General features: G+C 36.8%; 1 protein-coding gene across 1 annotated transcript; it reads right to left on the bottom strand.

Annotated features, from left to right (window-relative positions):
* Positions 1 to 939: 939 nt before the first annotated feature.
* LOC140047319 (ADAMTS-like protein 2) lies at positions 940 to 18,326 on the bottom strand. The gene is made up of 18 exons (XM_072092266.1): positions 18,065 to 18,326; positions 17,667 to 17,893; positions 14,621 to 14,706; positions 14,393 to 14,453; positions 13,247 to 13,343; positions 12,985 to 13,124; positions 11,111 to 11,234; positions 10,539 to 10,616; positions 9,987 to 10,174; positions 9,090 to 9,867; positions 8,504 to 8,659; positions 6,100 to 6,226; positions 5,429 to 5,636; positions 4,560 to 4,718; positions 3,686 to 3,850; positions 3,259 to 3,453; positions 2,623 to 2,779; positions 940 to 2,191 (listed from the first exon to the last, which is right to left on the bottom strand). The coding sequence occupies exons 2-18, from the start codon at positions 17,775 to 17,777 to the stop codon at positions 2,079 to 2,081; spliced, it is 2,943 nt and encodes a 980-aa protein (XP_071948367.1). The 5' UTR covers positions 17,778 to 17,893; positions 18,065 to 18,326; the 3' UTR covers positions 940 to 2,078.
* Positions 18,327 to 18,704: the final 378 nt, after the last annotated feature.

The raw sequence follows: 18,704 nt of genomic DNA, 5'->3' as shown, positions 1-18,704 counted from the left end.
CTTGTTTTAAATACAATACAAATACTATAAGGAGGCCTAGCTAGCCTAGCTTCACCCAACCCAGCAGACTTGTTCTTGGCTATATAATATAACAGATATTGCCTTTTATATCGGTTAAATATAAGATTTGACATCCCCTCGGGAATGATATTAAGTTCTCGGGGAATATATATTTCCCTCAGCTGGCGCTTCGGGAAATATATATTCCCTCGAACTTAATATCATTCCCTCGGGGATGTCAAATCTTATATTTAACCTCTAAGCAGTCAATATCTGTATAATATAAGCCTGTTGAATTTTGCCAGAATTTCAAAAGAATTTCAAAAGACAAATAATTGAAATAGAGCCAATTACTATGACTACCTGCGAACAATTATTGTCATCAAGAACATACGTTGAGATACCTGTCAGCAGTTAATTTAGACGGCTGTTGTGGTATTAATTTATCAGGCCTATATTGGATACGGTAATGAATCCGACGATGGATATGATATGTCTGTCAGTCAAACTACTGAGTGGTGCCCTGCGGTCAATTTCTCAGTAACGCGGTGAAATAGTAATTGTGTGACGTTGTTACATATTAGTATAAAGTAGGCCTAGGCCTACACAATATCGACGATAATGATGATTATTTCTTTAAAATACTGTACTGCGTTATAATTATTTAAAGAGTTAAAAAATTATAACTGAAACTCCTGCAAACAAAATAAATTGTGACCTTCCGATCTCATGACGCGACGTAGTTTTTTTTTACTATACGGTTTGCGCATTCGATTTGCTGAGGATCCGCAGAATTATACTGTGCGCAAATCGTTTAGACGATTAGAGGAAAATGATATTGTGTGACGTATTGATCATTACTGATTCATAGAAAACAGATATATTACAACTACACACTGTTTCTTTTAATCTGTACATAGTTAGATAGACATAGATGTTATAAAATATTAATATTCAATGCGATCTATTAACAAATATCATAAATGGAATTATTGATTTATTAAAGTAATTGTTTTGCTCTAAAATTACGTTGGGAGATAATAATATCATGGGGCATGGGAGTTACCTACACTTAAAACACTTCATATCTTACAGCTTGGTTCCCACTAGAACGTAACGCAAGGACGTAAACGCAACGCAAGCGTTTTAACCAATGGCATGCGAAGTTATAGACAGTTTGCAACCACAAGCGAATAAGCCATCGCTTGTGATTGGTCAATTCACTTGCGTTGCGTTACGTCCTTGTGTTGCGTCGCTAGTGGGAACCACGCTTAAGAAACTAAGTTTTGTAAATGTATAGGGCGTATGTTATAGGACACATGTTTACGTGTAAATCATACAGTACAGTTTTTTTCACCCCACTAATGCCAGTCGCATCCAAGAGACAGTCTTTAGCATCCAATTATGCTCGGTCCATTAATACATTAATTTAACCTGTTAAATTCTCGGTCTCAGTTCCAGATATAGACAACAATTCACACGACGTCATCCTTTTTGTGGGTGAGATATATTATAGATTGTGATGACAATGTTATGATTTGAAACCATTCGTTGTATGAATTGAACGTAATTATGACGGCAACTAGTTTACAAACATACAATACAACTTACAATAAAGTACATAAAAAACACACAATAAAACGTCAATTACACTGTAGTCCTCTAGTTTATAGGCCTACATAAAATAATTACGGATAAATGTAAATAATATTAGAGTAATAACAGCAATAGCGCAATAACCTTCAACTGAACATAGTCTATTTACAATTAGTGCTATTTCTTTTAAACTTACCTGTGTCATAGCAAAACATTACGGTATGTAATAAAAAAATGGCGAAATGCATGTTTCTTTTTGTGATAATGTCACTAGGCCTATAGCTTACTTCGCTAAAAACCACTATTTATGATATAAATTAAAACTGCTTGGTTAAAAACACAAATGGTAATTGTCACAAACAAACACATTTTTCATTATCGAATTATTCTCTATTTGTGTTAAACAAGCCATCAAATTACGTAACACGTGTTTCTAAATACGTATAAAAGCGTCCACCTCTGCCACAACGAAGCGGTGATGATTAAAGCGCCGCACATGTTTCACAGCACGTATCACTATACATTTTTAGTCGGCATAAGCCTATAGAGTAAGCACGAATGTAAGGACAGCTTTGTCCAGGCTCATCTCTACATACTGTAAAAATGAATAAAATGGAGGGATAATGGTATAGGCATACTAGAGACCCATTTTGTGGCCAGGGTTATAAGACTAAGGCAAGCATGCAGACAACTTTCATGCAGGGCGACCACGATCAAAACTAAGTGACGTCATGTGTTGAAAGTCAAAAGTTGATCATCGAAAATATAAATATAATCATAAAAAAATATAGTTTCTTGGGCTGCCTTACACAAGATTTGTTTTCCCCTCTCTAAGTTTAATCAAATTATTGTTAATTTATTATGATAAACTTACAGAAAATGAAATGTTACTTTGAGTAATAGCCGCAGTAAATGTCAGAAATGCAACATAGTCAAATGTAACACATCTTGCCCTATTGTCATATTTATTTCATAAGTATTCTGTATTATTTAAACACTTAAAATGTAATAACAAATTAAACTAACCTGATTTTGTGGCGGCTGCTACTAATAAACAGGCAGATTTGTGACAAACCATTTGTGACACTGGTTTCGAACCATTGATGCATCCATTGACTTCGACACCTTTATAGTAACATTTGACGTCTCTGTGTCGATAGCCATTCCCGCACGTCACAGAACACTGCAAGAAAAACAAGAACACAGTTGTTATAGGATAGTCTGGTTGTAGACCGAAATTAGTACAAATGTAAATATTTTGGCACATATGGCGTTTCATACGTATACTACTTGAGCTCTCAGACAAAAATCGAAACGACGACTGGTGGTCTAAACATAAAACAAGAACTATATCTTACAAAAAACGCCGCTCGACTTTTTTACGTAATGATGTTTTTTTTTATTAATATTCTATTTAATAGAAATAATTATTTATGATCAATTATTTTAGTTTAATGGTTTTATGGTTTGGTATCGTTGTTTGTAAATGTTCAGTATTGTACGAAATTGCTTACCAATCCACATTACAATGTCAACCAACACCACAAAACAAATACACACAAAAGCAGCCACTAGTAATTATATTTCAACACACATCTGAAAACTTTCCGATGTGAACCTTACTGCATAATAACACACTGTGAAATAGTAACTATATCTTACCTCTGACCATTTCGATGTAAACCACTGTCCAACCGTCCTGCTGACGCAATTGCCATTATAACAACGTGATGATCTCGATGGCATAATTCCTGAACAGTAACCTGCATTCTCTGGGTGGACAACCATCTTATTGGATTCAACAGAAGCACATATCACAGTGCGCGTGCGCGTTCCCTGTCCACATTTGGCAGAGCACTAGAAAAATGTATTTAACATTCCAACATAATTATACTGTACTATATTATAATAGAGAACCTAAATCATCCTCAATTGAAACAAATATTATTAAACAATAATAACAAAAATCTAAAGCCCTGTCTACACTATCAAACTTTATGTGACAAAAAAATGATGATGTCATATCACTACCATATTAGGGTACGTCACACGTCATGGTTTGATAGTGTGGACAGAGCTTTTAACTTACAGGTGACCAAGGTTGAGGAACCCAACGATTTGAGCAAGTCTTAGCTCCGCATAATTGACCTTCATAACGTTGCTCAATTTCTTGACAAAACTGTGACGTAACAGTCGTACCATTATAATCCCTACATTCCAGATTTCTCGTTTGTACGCCGCAAATGCCGGGACACTAATAAAATAATTAGAATACAGTTAAACCAATGTCAAACAAATGTCAAACAATTTAACAAATAATGCAATAGAGATGCAATAACATAACATGTGTAGCAACGTATGGGTGATATTTTCTCAACGTTTCGGTTACAAAGAGTGTGGCTTTAATTGTTAGTAATTCTAAGGCGTTTGAAGCGCCATGCATGAGCAATGACTGTATGATAATGACTATATAAATTGAACGATTGATTGATTTGAAAATTTACAACAAATTAGTGTTGAGCGCATTTTATGTATGCACTGTAGAATAGCTTATATTGCTCTAGTGTACACCAATCGTAATCGACGCACATGTGACATCATCAACGCCTAAAGTCCTGTCTACACTATCAAACTTTATGTGAAAAAATGTGATAAGCCCATATGCTGTATGAACATGACGATGTCATACCATATTTGGGGATGTCATACCATATTTGGGCATATCACTACCATATTTGGGCATATCACTACTATATTTGAGCATATCACTATATGGGCACATTACATTTTTGTTGTCGAACTAGTTGGATAGTGGAAAGAGCATCAGATTTTGATGAAAATATTAGGGTTTTATACGCGCGCGTAACGAATCGACCAATACAAATTGATCTTATATAACGTGTAGGCCTACCTCTTTATAAGATTCCTTACAACCAGTTTTCAGTACTGTATAACTAACTTACCAATGTCCAGTCCGATAACGCATGCCATTGGTACTTGCATCTGCCAGCGTCGCATCGTTTCTCAGCCACGGGTTTGGTGCTCTGATCACAAGCCACGTTGAATGGCCCAACACAGCTCACATCTCTGGTCTCGTATCCTTCTCCACAGCTAACATTACACTAAGATATATTTATCAATTTTTATATATAAAATAAATCGTCACTTTATATGTGTAAAACTCTGTCTACACTATCAAACTGAATCAAAATTGTGGAAAGAATTCACTTGTAATGGTGGTAATAAACCGGTTATCTTAAAGAAACAAAATAAATGTATAAAAAAACAGGTCAAAAAATACTTTTTAACACTATATGCTGATTAACAACACCTTTGTTTATTTAAGTTCTATATACTTGTTCTTATGTAAAAGGGTCCTACAAAAAAACGAAGCTACAGCTTTTTTATGCAGGATCCCTGTTCTCAGTTGTACTGTAATTATGATGTACTGTAATTGATGACTAAATAAATGTGGAATAAATAAATGAATAAATAAATGAATGTTTAAAAAAATGTGATGTGCCCATATATGGAAATGAGGATGTCGTATCACGACCATATATAAGCATATCACTACCATATTTGGGCACATCACACTTTTTTGTCACATAAAGTTTGATAGTGTAGACAGAGCTTTATTATATTATATAAAGAATTAAATATTAACAAATATTGTAAATGAAAACAAATATATTTTACAGCAGAAGTTTCATATTCAACATTTCTTCAAATCTAGGCCTATATAGGCCTAATGATCGAAATAAAATGAGTGGCCACTGTGGCCACAATCTTAATTTCTGAATTTGTCACTCAGAGAGAGTTAGTCGCTTACACTTTTCCACTCGGAGGACCGCCATGTTGGTGTACACGGCATATTCTCACAAGGTTCGGATGAATTCGGTTTAGGAATGTGAGCACATTGTCCACTGTCTACAGACGTATCCAGCCCAGGTTTGATCATTCGCCAACAATTAATAAGACGGGTTATTCGTCCTTCATCGCAAGTCTTGGAACATCCGCTCCATTTACTAACCTCCCATCTGAAACAATACAATATCTTTCAATTTTGAGAATCGGGAAGAAAAAAGGACTACAATAGAACCCCTTCTTTGGGACATTCTTATTCAGGATACTTCTATTAAAGCTTGGTTCCCACTAGGACGCAGTGAAGGGAGGAAGTGCAACGCAAGGACGTAAAGTGCAACGCCAAGAGAGCTGACCGATGAAAAGCGACAGTTCGAAAAATCCATCGCTTATGATTGGTCAAATTACTTGCGTTGCGCTTACGTCATTTTAGTGCGTCCTATTTCTCGTCAAACCAACGAGGATAAGTACAATATTGTAAATAACACTATTAACATTATTCAGGGGACACCCTTCCTATTAAGAACCTACACTTTATTGTAAGGTTTCCCTTAATAGGGTTCTTGTTAGAATGATATAAAATACAATTTTATTGGTGAAAAATATATAAATTACAACTTAGGAGATCTGCTAGGTTACCTTGCTTCACAATGTTCGTTGAGGCATTCATTAAACCCAACACTTGGTTTCATATTTATGTCACAATAATGGTCACCAACTCGTTGGCCATCTTCACTTTGGCAGTACGGACTTATCGTTGTCACACCTGTAATTCAAAATAATTCCAATGTAACATCAAATGGTTATTATGTACATTTACATGGGCTTGCAAAACATGGAAGACCAGCACTCACATACATGGATGTACTTAGAGACGGAGCAAGGAAGACCAGCACTCACATACATGGATGTACTTAGAGACGGAGCAAGGAAGACCAGCACTCACATACATGGATGTACTTAGAGACGGAGCAAAGAAGACCAGCACTCACATACATGGATGTACTTAGAGACGGAGCAAAGAAGACCAGCACTCACATACATGGATGTACTTAGAGACGGAGCAAGGAAGACCAGCACTCACATACATGGATGTACTTAGAGACGGAGCAAGGAAGACCAGCACTCACATACATGGATGTACTTAGAGACGGAGCAAGGAAGACCAGCACTCACATACATGGATGTACTTAGAGACGGAGCAAGGAAGACCAGCACTCACATACATGGATGTACTTAGAGACGGAGCAAGGAAGACCAGCACTCACATACATGGATGTACTTAGAGACGGAGCAAGGAAGACCAGCACTCACATACATGGATGTACTTAGAGACGGAGCAAGGAAGACCAGCACTCACATACATGGATGTACTTAGAGACGGAGCAAGGAAGACCAGCACTCACATACATGGATGTACTTAGAGACGGAGCAAGGAAGACCAGCACTCACATACATGGATGTACTTAGAGACGGAGCAAGGAAGACCAGCACTCACATACATGGATGTACTTAGAGACGGAGCAAGGAAGACCAGCACTCACATACATGGATGTACTTAGAGACGGAGCAAGGAAGACCAGCACTCACATACATGGATGTACTTAGAGACGGAGCAAGGAAGACCAGCACTCACATACATGGATGTACTTAGAGACGGAGCAAGGAAGACCAGCACTCACATACATGGATGTACTTAGAGACGGAGCAAGGAAGACCAGCACTCACATACATGGATGTACTTAGAGACGGAGCAAGGAAGACCAGCACTCACATACATGGATGTACTTAGAGACGGAGCAAGGAAGACCAGCACTCACATACATGGATGTAATGTACTTAGAGACGGATAATGGCAGGCCCGTAGCCAGGGGGGTTTTTTATGGTTCGGGCGAACCCCCCCCCCCCCCCCTTTACAGCGAACCCCCCTTAACCAACTGCAAACCCCCATCCCCGACATGCCCAATACCTCACCCTCATCTCCAAAAATCCTCCAAATACGTGCCCCACAGTACAAAAAGTTGTTTGTAAATTGAAAAATTCGTAAACTTGTTCGTGAACCTTCTTCTCTGTATGAGCGTCAACTAGTGATACGTGTCTGTAAATTTCTAAAAGCTGCAAATGAATTGCCGATTTTAACCTGAAAAATAAATGTTTGGTCCCTGCATGTAACATGATATTGACGCGTCTCACAGCGAGCTGGCGCACGAACGATTCGTACAAAGGACACCGCCAGACAACTGCGTACCTATAATTGTTTAGATCACTGGCAGTCAGGCAGCATGCATAAAGTATAGCCTTCCGACGTACATCAGTATTTATGTGTGACTATGAAGTATAATGTATCATAGAGGATTATAGTGAATATTAATATTTTACACTATAGTATCTATGGTATCAAGTACTGTAGTTCACATTATGGCATCCGATTATTTTTTTTCTAGACCACCAGCCGATACGTACTAAAATGTATCAATATCACCTATTTACATATTTATATTCCTCAACAAATTGCTGTAAATAAATATTATAGATAGAGCTAGCAAAAAGCATTTGCCTTCACCCAGTGTGCTTTTTTCGGGGCTGCTCCTAGATATACGTTCGCATTGAACTTGAACGCAAAACAAAATACGGAGTAAATGATCAAACAATCGGCGGTTCCGCACAGAGCACGCGCATCTAACATACGGCAACAAATAGTTATCGTCATTTAAATTATCGACGTGTTTGAGGAGGAGGAAAAAAGTACGATCTTTTTGCTCATTGGTTATATAGCATGCTGCACGAGAGTGTCTTTTCCGGCCATCTAGGGGTGTCATTTAACAAAATTCACCCCCCCCCCTTGACATGACAGATCCTGGCTACGGCCCTGAATGGTGGTATGCAGAGAGAGAGATGAACTGGCTGTCACAATGGCAGATAGAAAGTTATGGAAGAATCTAGTCATAAGTTCGGGTATGTCACGGACTAAATAAGTAGGCCTAAGTAAGTAGGTCCATGTAGAATTGCTAGGCGATGTGGAAATGGATATATGTCTCCTTACCCCGTGTACACGTTGCTGAGCAGTCACTAGCACCAGCAGTAGTCCACGTGTACGTACTTTGGATACCTCCGTTGTTTGGATGATACGTATTTTGTTGGTTAGTCCACGTGTTCCTGGCTCCATTTGGATTTACATTCATGACATCGGTAGAGGTATCTGTGCGATAATAAATAAATATAGAAGGCTTCTTTTAGGACATATTTGTTCTGGGGACATCTTTATTCCGAGGACACAGATACCCCCATTAAGGGGACACTTTTTCTCATGAAACAAACGAGAGGGAATATACGTTTTAACACTATACGGCCAATCATTATAGGCCTATATAGATACGGCTAATCATTTTAAGTGAAAACCCCTATAAATGGACACTATTTGTCCAGAAATGTTCTACTGCAATTAATTATGTATATATATATATATTTTTTGTAAATTCCCCTTTTACATTCTTTTTTTCTGTCTTTGTATTATGCTTATTTATGTATGTATAATAATGAATGTCTATGAAAAGAAAGAAAGAAAAAAAAGGTTCCTTTAAATAAATGTCTATTTAAATGGATTAGATAATCAATGAATAAGGTCTTACTCTCATAAGCCTCAGCAGTTGGTGCTGTGAAGTCCTCAACAACCGTTTCCTCAGCGCCATTAACGTCTTCAACAGCATCTGGAAAAACTCGCACAAACCATTCAGATGACATCTCTGAATCAGATTCCTCTGGTGGATATAAAACATAGCCCAGACGGAATACCTCTGGGCCTCTCTCATATTCACTTGACGTTGCAGTTTCACCACCATCTGGTGATTTGATGTCTATATTAAAAGACGTACCGATTTGTACGTTCTCTGGTGGATGCTTAGTTGCATTAATTTCACCAAGACCAACGTCAACCAGATCTTCGTGCGCATGTGTAGAAGGTATGTGGTGATGGTTTCTTTTCGAAGTAAGCTTCTTATTCTCGTCTATCTGTGTTGAATCGCTTTCGATATCAATTATGAGATCGGCGGGTCTTTCAGTCGTGTGTTCTGGTGAATCTTCAAAGACGTCGTCAAGAAATGGAATTTCAGACGTTGGCCTTATTGGTGTAGGAGAGTCGTACTGAAGATATGATGCCTTGTCTTTCAAAATATCATCTGACTTAATACCATCACGAAAGCTTCCATTGTTATTGGAATCAGTGACCAGCTCGCCTGGTTCTGTCGTCTGAACGGTGGTTGTAAACTTCGACAATATTGATGGAGAGCGTTCGGTTGGCCTAGTATATGTTTCATCTCCAATGACTGATTCGACATGAAATGCTTCTTGATTTGTGGTAGGTAAAGTAAACTTGTAGGCTATGTGGGCAGATGTATCTGCACATAAAACCTGACAGACAAAACACACAACAATCAGTTTCCTAAAGTTTTACAAAACTCTAAAAATGAAATTTTTTTGAATGACTTAACTACCAGCCTCTAAAAAAAGTTTAAACAAAAGTACAGTACCATTACGCAGATGCTAGTGTTTGTTGGTCCAGGCGCTGTTATTGTCTCCCATTCTCCATGCAGCCGTCCCAAAATCCCTCGTTGTGGTCTTCTGTAATTGACCAACGTTCCCGCTATATTAATTTGACCTGGTCGTTCTATTAACCAACCACCGTTTAAAAAATAGTCGCCTACGCCATTCTGAAGTGCTGACAACGGAATCATAGAGAAATTGATTATTTACCTAGTAAGGAAAAATGATCTAGGAACTGTTTCAACAATACTTTTTGTCATGCAGATACTTCAAACCATTCGATTCTACAGCTGTCACTAGATACATCTTAACTGACTATCGCAAGTCATTGAAATACAAGTCTAGGTGTATTAAATTATATGTTATCTCCCTCACATCACACTGTGTCTAAATATAATGTATAATAATGTATTCAATACAGACCATTACCCAATGCACCGGGAACCAGAGTGGCGTTATCAGCTTTCCTAAGCGACATTTACATTATTGGAATATATTTATAATTAGTTATATTGATATGTTTTTAATTCGATGCTCACCAAGATAATTTTTTCCTCTTTTTTCCACTATTTGAATATTTTTCGCTCCTGTTGGAATTTCAACGACTTTATTGTAACCTGAAAAAATTTAATTTATCTTTTCAAAAAAAGAACACACCTTGTAAGGATACAAAACATAATGATATTAAAACTTAAGTAATAATGAATCAACGGTTAAGTAATATTTTTTGAAACTTATGTACAAGTAATTTTAAGTATGTTTAATGCATTGTTAACTTTTTGTCTTTCTATTTTTGTTTTTTCAAAATGTGTTTCTTCTACGTCTTGATGACCCCATTGGAGATAAATCCCACATCGGGACTTTCATTTGCTATCCTGAATCTCCTTTTTTTGTCTTTTAAATTGAAATTGTATAGTTTTTATATTATATCATTGTATGTTTCTAATGAGACGAAAATAAATCAAATCAAATCAAAACTTTTTCATTTTTAAATAAAGTTACATTTAATTTAAAATTGTTCAACTTCACGTTTACAGATCCTAAGCGCCATACAAGAATAAATAATATAAAATATACTTTTGAATTTAAATCAAATATACTAATATCTTACCTACTTTAAGATTACTGGTTTGAAATTCTCCCTCAACGGATTCGCACACACTCGAATTTCCGCCACAAACTCCGCAAACATCTACCGCTTTGTCCGAGTTAAGTATACCATCGCATCCTACTTTCTGAAAATAAATAAACCTATAAATACATTTTGGATACTTTCACCATATCAGTAAACACTTAAAAAAAATGTTCTAATACACGATCTGTAAATTTCGGTACTCTCACCGTACCGGGACTCTCACCATTATCAGTAAACACTTAAAAAAAATGTTCTTAATAAATGATCCGTAAATTTCGGTACTCTAACCATCAAAAATGTCCTAATTAACGATCTCTTAAATCTGAACACTTGTGGAGTACAAGGAGTGTCAGTTATAATGTTGTTTAGGTCTTCCTTGGTATGTATGAGTAATGTGGTTTTACATCACGTTCACATGTTATCATTCACTCACAACCCAGTGTTACAATGTCACGATACTCTACTTAGTCCCACTTTATACTTCTTAACATTCTTACAGACTTAAAAATCGATGAGACATGAGGTAATACATTTTTTTCTTCCAATACCATGTTACGAATATGACGCATAAGGTTACCATTATTAAATCAAATTGAATGGTATGATAAGGAGCATGTTCTTCTAAGATAAGAGTTATAGCGCTTTAAATATTAGTGTGTACAAAGGTGTACACTATGCCAACAGTAGACCAAAGTTGACAAAGTGCAATCATAGAAATATTATAGTTCACTATAATATTTCTATGGTGCAATCAACTAGTACAAAAAATCGGGTTGTCATAATTTTCTTAAATTTGTTTCCCACTTTGGTTCAAGCGCAACGCAATTAATTTGACCAATCACAAGCTTTGGATTATCCGAATATTGGTCAGCTAACTTAAGCTTGGTTCCCACTAGGACTTAATGCAATGACGTAAGCGCAACATAAGTTATTTGACCAATCACAAGTGTTGGATTATCCGAACATTGGTCAGCTAACTTAAGCTTGGTTCCCACTAGGACTTAATGAAATGACGTAAGCGCAACGCAAGCGATGGATTATTCGAAACTGGTGCATGTCATTGTATTGGTCAACGCTTGCGTTGCGTCTACGTCCTTAAGCTTGGTTCCCACTAGAACGTAACGCTAGAACGTAACGCAAGGACGTAAACGCAACGCAAGCGTTTTAACCAATGACAAGCGAAGTTATAGACAGTTAGCAATCACAAGCGAATAAGCCATCGCTTGTGATTGGTCAATTCACTTGCGTCGCGTTACGTCCTTGTGTTGCGTCGCTAGTGGGAACCACGCTTTATGCTGCATCTATAGAGGGAACGAAGCTTTAAGCTTGGTACCCTCTAGGACTCAACGTAAGGACGTAGACGCGACGCAAGCGAGTTGACCAATGACAAGCGACATTTCGAATAATCCATCGCTTGTGATTGATCAAATCCCTTCACGTTACGTCGTTATGTTGTGTCTCTAGTGGGAACCACGCATTACGTTGCGCTTACGTCCTTGCCTCCTAGTGGGAACCAAGATTAATAAACCTGACTTTGTTATATACAGGCTGCTGCTTTCAGTGTTACACTCATTTCGTTTATAACCCTGAAATTCGGTGACACCAAAGAGTATAGGACTAGACTGTAAAGCTTGGTCCCCACTAGAGACACAAGTACGTAACGCAACGTAAGTGGTCTGACCAACCACAAGCAATAGATTATTCAAAGCGACGATCAGCGTATGCCAATAAGCTAATCGGCGTTCCGTCATTACCACAATTTCGAATTCACCATAGTAATAATCTTGATATGTAGTGAGTACCTAGTACATGCTGCGCTCTACGCAAATAGGTTTAGTCTGTCAACTTACAACACACTCTCCATTTTGACAGACACCTCTTTCGATATCTCTGTTACTACATAATTTTCCATCGTGCATGTCCGGTAACTGTACCATAAGTTTAATATTCTCCGTAGCATAGCAACGTAACGCACATGAATTCACCCCATCTGTGAATGATATAATAAAGAAACAGTGTAACTCTAACATTATAAAGAATTCAGATAGTACAAACATCTACTGCTGACTATTTAAGGTGTAACGTGATTTGATAATTAAGTGTGTTACTTACCTACTCTAGGTCTGTATGGCCTCCAATGATAATACACATTATTAAAACGAGAACATAGTTGATGCCAACCAATACCTTCTTTACCACCTGGACATTTCTAAGTTCATACAAATTTAGAATAAATCAATAAATAATAATCAATAAGCCAATCGATATATAAATATATGGAGAAATCGATAAATCAATAAATATATCAATCAATATATAAATATATGGACAAACTAGAGGGTACTCCGAGAGTACAAACCTCCGCCTACTGTAAAATTCCCCTACATAAAATGCCCCCTGAATATTTTTTTTTTTTTACATTTTTTTATATTAGTTCTAAGTGTAAATATGTTAACTGCACACTACAAAGTTGTGGATGACAGTGTGGTGTAATGGTTATTTATCCAGCCTCTCACTGTTGAGATCGCTGGTTCAAGTCCCACTGAGGGGTTTTTTTTTTTAATTATTTTTTTATTTCTTTTTGTGTGGACCTTGATCTTTGACCCTGACCCTTCAAAATTTAACCACAATTATATGATGTGTCATTGATCATTGTGGCTAAGTTTGGTGAGAATCAGATCAAAACTGTGGTCTCTAGGCAGTAAAATAGTTTTTTGTTAGTTGTGACCTTGACCTATGACCTTTCACCCTCAAATTCGAACTCGTCCGAGCTTTTTAGGCATAGATCATTGTGTCCAAATTTGGTTAGAATCGGATAAAAACTGTGGCTTCCAGGCTGTTCACAGACACACACACAAACACACACACACACACCAACATACAGAGGTGAAAACATAACCTCCTTGGCGGAGGTAATCAATCAATAAGTACGGTATCATACATCGATATATAAATATATTGCTTAATCAATCAATCAATCAATCAATCAATCAATGAGCCAATCAATATTCTCTATAAAATAAATAAATCAATCATAGGATAAATATATGAGAAAAAAATAAATAAATAATTATAGAATAATTAAATAAAACAATCAATGGATGATACGGTAGATTGTTATTAATGTTTATTTATAAATAACATGAACCATTTTATATCAAATAATCAATCCTTGAATTGTTGTAATCATCCATATTTAAATAACAGTAGGCCTACTATGAAATGATCCTATTGTATGTGAATACATTTGAACAATACCTGATAATTGCACAATTTATATTGTACGGTTTCTTCGCATTTCTTCTCTATGAGCGAATCACTATAAACAAAAATTAATCAAACATTAATAAACAGAAAACAACGTTATAGAAACTGAAAAAGCTTATCGTAAACGATATAAGCACTGAGAAACGGATTAGGCTTATATTTATTTCACAGACGAAAATGAACGAGATAGCAACCATGTTGTTATATTTTTACACATACCTGTTGTCATGACAAATATGACGCCGTTCCGATACTCCTCCACCACATTGTTGGCTACAGGTCCCCCACTCAGTCCAGGATTCAACCTATGAAATTAAAGATACGATTATTTCGTCTAATCATACTATGCACTATAATTACTGGAACCATTCCTGGACATACTTTCTACAGAGATTCATATCCTACGGGTTCTAACCGGTACCGTATCAACATTTTTAAAAGGGATGTTTTTCATACTCTCCTATTTTGTGTCCAAATATGAAAGCATAGTTCATACACCCCCAAATTTCCCCAGTTGTAATGCTGAATGTTTTACGACGTGAGGAGGATCCCATATGTAGGCGTAGCTAATGATTTGTCATGCAGTTGCTTTTTTGTTGTTTTTGTTTAGGGGTTGATATTTGACAAGTTCTTTTACTTCTTTTTCCGATCCCAGAAACAGTTCTTATTTAATGTTACCATTTAAAGTTATTGTGAATGTATGCTGCTTTTATTTCTTGAACTGTTTCTAAATAAATGTTGTTGTTGTTGTTGTGTGCGTAAGTCCTTCTCATAATTCGATTACTTATTTCCAACTTTGCAGGCGTGACTGGAAGACCACTATCCAAGGTTTTACACTAAAAGCAGGGCTATCTATCGTTCTGGCCATTAACACACATTCAGAGATGACAGGTATAAATATCACAAAGTTTCCGGCATCGAATGCCAATAGGAAGAGGACTTTCCGGTCAAATTTTGAAAGTGCGTACAGATTGCATATTTTAATTGAATATATCAGCGCTCTATGGTCTATTATAGGCTGTGGCCAACATGGAGAGAGGTTGCAAAAACCAAAATTCACATTTTATTACCGTATTAAATTACAGGAATAGAAAACACTTATATTGTTTGAAGGTTTGCATGGCGAAATCAAAATGTTTGTAAACCACGTATGTATGAGTTCGACGTTTCGGTTAATACTTTGATCGTTCTCAGGAGCGAGGATGGAAAGAAAACAATTGCTTTTAATTTTGTCCAAGAAAGACAGTAGAATATAGAGATACTTAACATAAAATGGAACCTCGTCTATTAAGGGGACACAATCGTGAACCGAACGAGAGGGGAAAACAATACGGCCAACCCATAGGCAGTTCGGGCAACCTCCTCGTACCGTAGGCCTATACGTGGGCAGTCTATTAAGGGGACACAATCGTGAACCGAACGAGAGGGAAAAACAATACGGCCAACCCATAGGCAGTTCGGTCAACCTCCCCGTACCGTAGGCCTATACGTGGGCAGTCTATTAAGGGGACACAATCGTGAACCGAACGAGAGGGAAAAACAATACGGCCAACCCATAGGCAGTTTGGGCAACTTCCCCGTACCGTAGGCCTATACGTGGGCAGTCTATTAAGGGGACACAATCGTGAACCGAACGAGAGGGAAAAACAATACGGCCAACCCATAGGCAGTTTGGGCAACCTCCCCGTACCGTAGGCCTATACGTGGGCAGTCTAACGGGACACTCCTATAAATATGTTCCATTAATAAGGGTTTTAGTGTATTTTGAATTGAATGACAACATTGGAATTTACCTGAGACGAACGAAAGCGTATTATGTAAATATAATGGGAATACCAGGTACATCTAAAACTTTTATTTTTACATAAATGCCACTGTAAATTCCATAACAATAATATTTTATATCAAAGACACTTAAACATCTGTCTAACCCGAAGCGAAGCGAAACAAACGCTTTTATTAATCGTACGATATTAATGCACAGTTGTCAAAAGAAATACTGTATATGCACAAAAGCCTTTGAAACCACTAGATAAGTCAAAATGACACTTTTATACAAAGATCCATTCGGTCGAATTAGCAACAATCCATGGCAAGTCGTTTTAATACGTCATAAACAGACACAGTTGTTCTATATTTTCTAACACACGGACTAATTTCCTCATTCATCAACAAGTACCCTTCCCAAGATCTGAGATTGCATTGGGTAGATTGCAGTCTGTGTGATCCGACAAAGTCTACAGACAATTCCCATCGCAGGCTCAGGGAAAAACAAAGAATCTGTGTAAATTTGAAAATATGAATTACATGCCTAATTTGACAGTCTGCTATTTATGACCTCTGAGGATCACTCTACACACCTTTGAAAGGTCCCAGTTGAATCAAAATACAAAATGACATGAAGGGGAACATTATACGTTATCAGAACCGGATCTGGTACAAATTTGTTAGGTTATGGTTTGAAGAGGAGGAACAAGGGTACCTGGTACGTCTCAAACAACAGGTTGCCTGTGCATCGTCAATAAAAATGTAACTACGATAAACTAATTCCACGAAATTGACACACCTGATAGGCCTATCACTTTCAAATCTCCTAGCAAAACTCCAAAGTTTGCACATGGGGCGTCAACACTGATGTTTTGCACTGTGCGCCCCACCCACAACATAATTGTACAGTAGTTTTAAAAAGTCAATTACATATAAAAAAAAGATTAAAGATAAGATCGATTTAAAGATAAATTTTTCATAAAAAATGTATCTACCCCACTCAACATTTTTAGAATTAGATGATTGATGTACCGTAAGAGGGGTAGAAAAGGTGCGGTAGGCCTACAATATAGAGCTAAATGTTTGAACATGGATTCAGAAAGTTCACAAACTGGTAGGGGTGTGGTTTGGAAGATACAAACGAAATATGAATAAATAAAATAAAATAAATATACGTATAATAAATAATACGTATATTAAAGATATGAAGTAAATTTTTAAAAACTTTCAGAATTATTTAACACATTTTTGTAAAAGTAATCGATTTTCGAAGTTTCCCCTAAAAATCCGCCACTTTCACATACTTATATAATTTATTATTATATAATTTTGAAAAGAAAACGGATAGATGGAAATATCTTTGCACACTACTTCTACTACACCCAAATGTTGTCAACTGGTGAAGACACGCGAAGTTGTATTTTGAAGTTGTTTTTCTATATTTAATCTTTTTGTTTTTAAACCTCTATTGAAAATAATTATATTTTCTGTTACTCACCTTCGATGAAATTGATGGCAACAACGGGCTTGAGCAAACTTCGTATAACATAACCGATAGAATGGTTAAACCTATAAACATGCATAGAGAGAGCTTTCCTCTTGCCATCATTGTCTCTTTTCTTGCTACTGGCTCCCTTGGTGATATCACCAAAAGAAAGGGACGAAAAATGCTGTTCCTTCCTTTTCCTAAGCCAGCTTTGAAAAATTGTAAATACTTCAACCGACCTATGGGAAACCAAATAATTCATCAATAAAGACGAAAGTTTATAACTTAGACTGTACCATTTTTTAGTAGGGATCATTATTACATATTACATACGTGGTACAGACATACACTTAGTAACAAATTGATGTTCTTATAAAGTATTTTGTTGTATAATTCAGTACATGTCGTACCTTGGTTGACACTCTCTTGTCAAACACAAAAATCAATCGACACCACCACAAGTTGATCGTAATTGGTGTCTAAAAGGAAAACTGAAAGAAAATTGTACGATGAAAGAGAATTAACAAGTGTAGCTCCGAAGTAGCTCCACACTCATACAGCAGAATGAAAAAAAAAAACAAGAATCTCTACGGAACTATTTTCCCACAGACCGTCAACCACGAAGGAAATAAAAATAAACCACACGACCGACTGTGAACATATGATTTGTCAATGGTGGGATTTTTTGTATGCTCCGGTATTTAATTTATAGGCCTGTCTATTATATTCATCAAAATACAAACGTACTAATCTAAAGCTCTGTCTACACTATCAAACTATCCATATATGGACATGATGATGTCATATCACTACCATATTGGGCATAGCACTACCATATTTGGGCACATCACACTTTTTTGTCAAACAAGTTTGATAATGTAGTAGTGCACCACGAAACAATCAAATTTGTTTTGCCGAAATTCGTTTGATAATAACTAGCCGCTACTCGATACTGTATCCAGTATCATAGGTCAATTCAGTGATGCAACATCACATGTGTGTAACACCCTAACCAAACATTCCATGATACACACATCACATGTGATACTG

This window comes from Antedon mediterranea, chromosome 4, assembly GCF_964355755.1.
Source record: "Antedon mediterranea chromosome 4, ecAntMedi1.1, whole genome shotgun sequence".
NCBI classification, from domain to species: domain Eukaryota; kingdom Metazoa; phylum Echinodermata; class Crinoidea; order Comatulida; family Antedonidae; genus Antedon; species Antedon mediterranea.
Note: the sequence above shows the minus strand (reverse complement) of the source record. Positions and strands in the feature narration are given on the sequence as shown.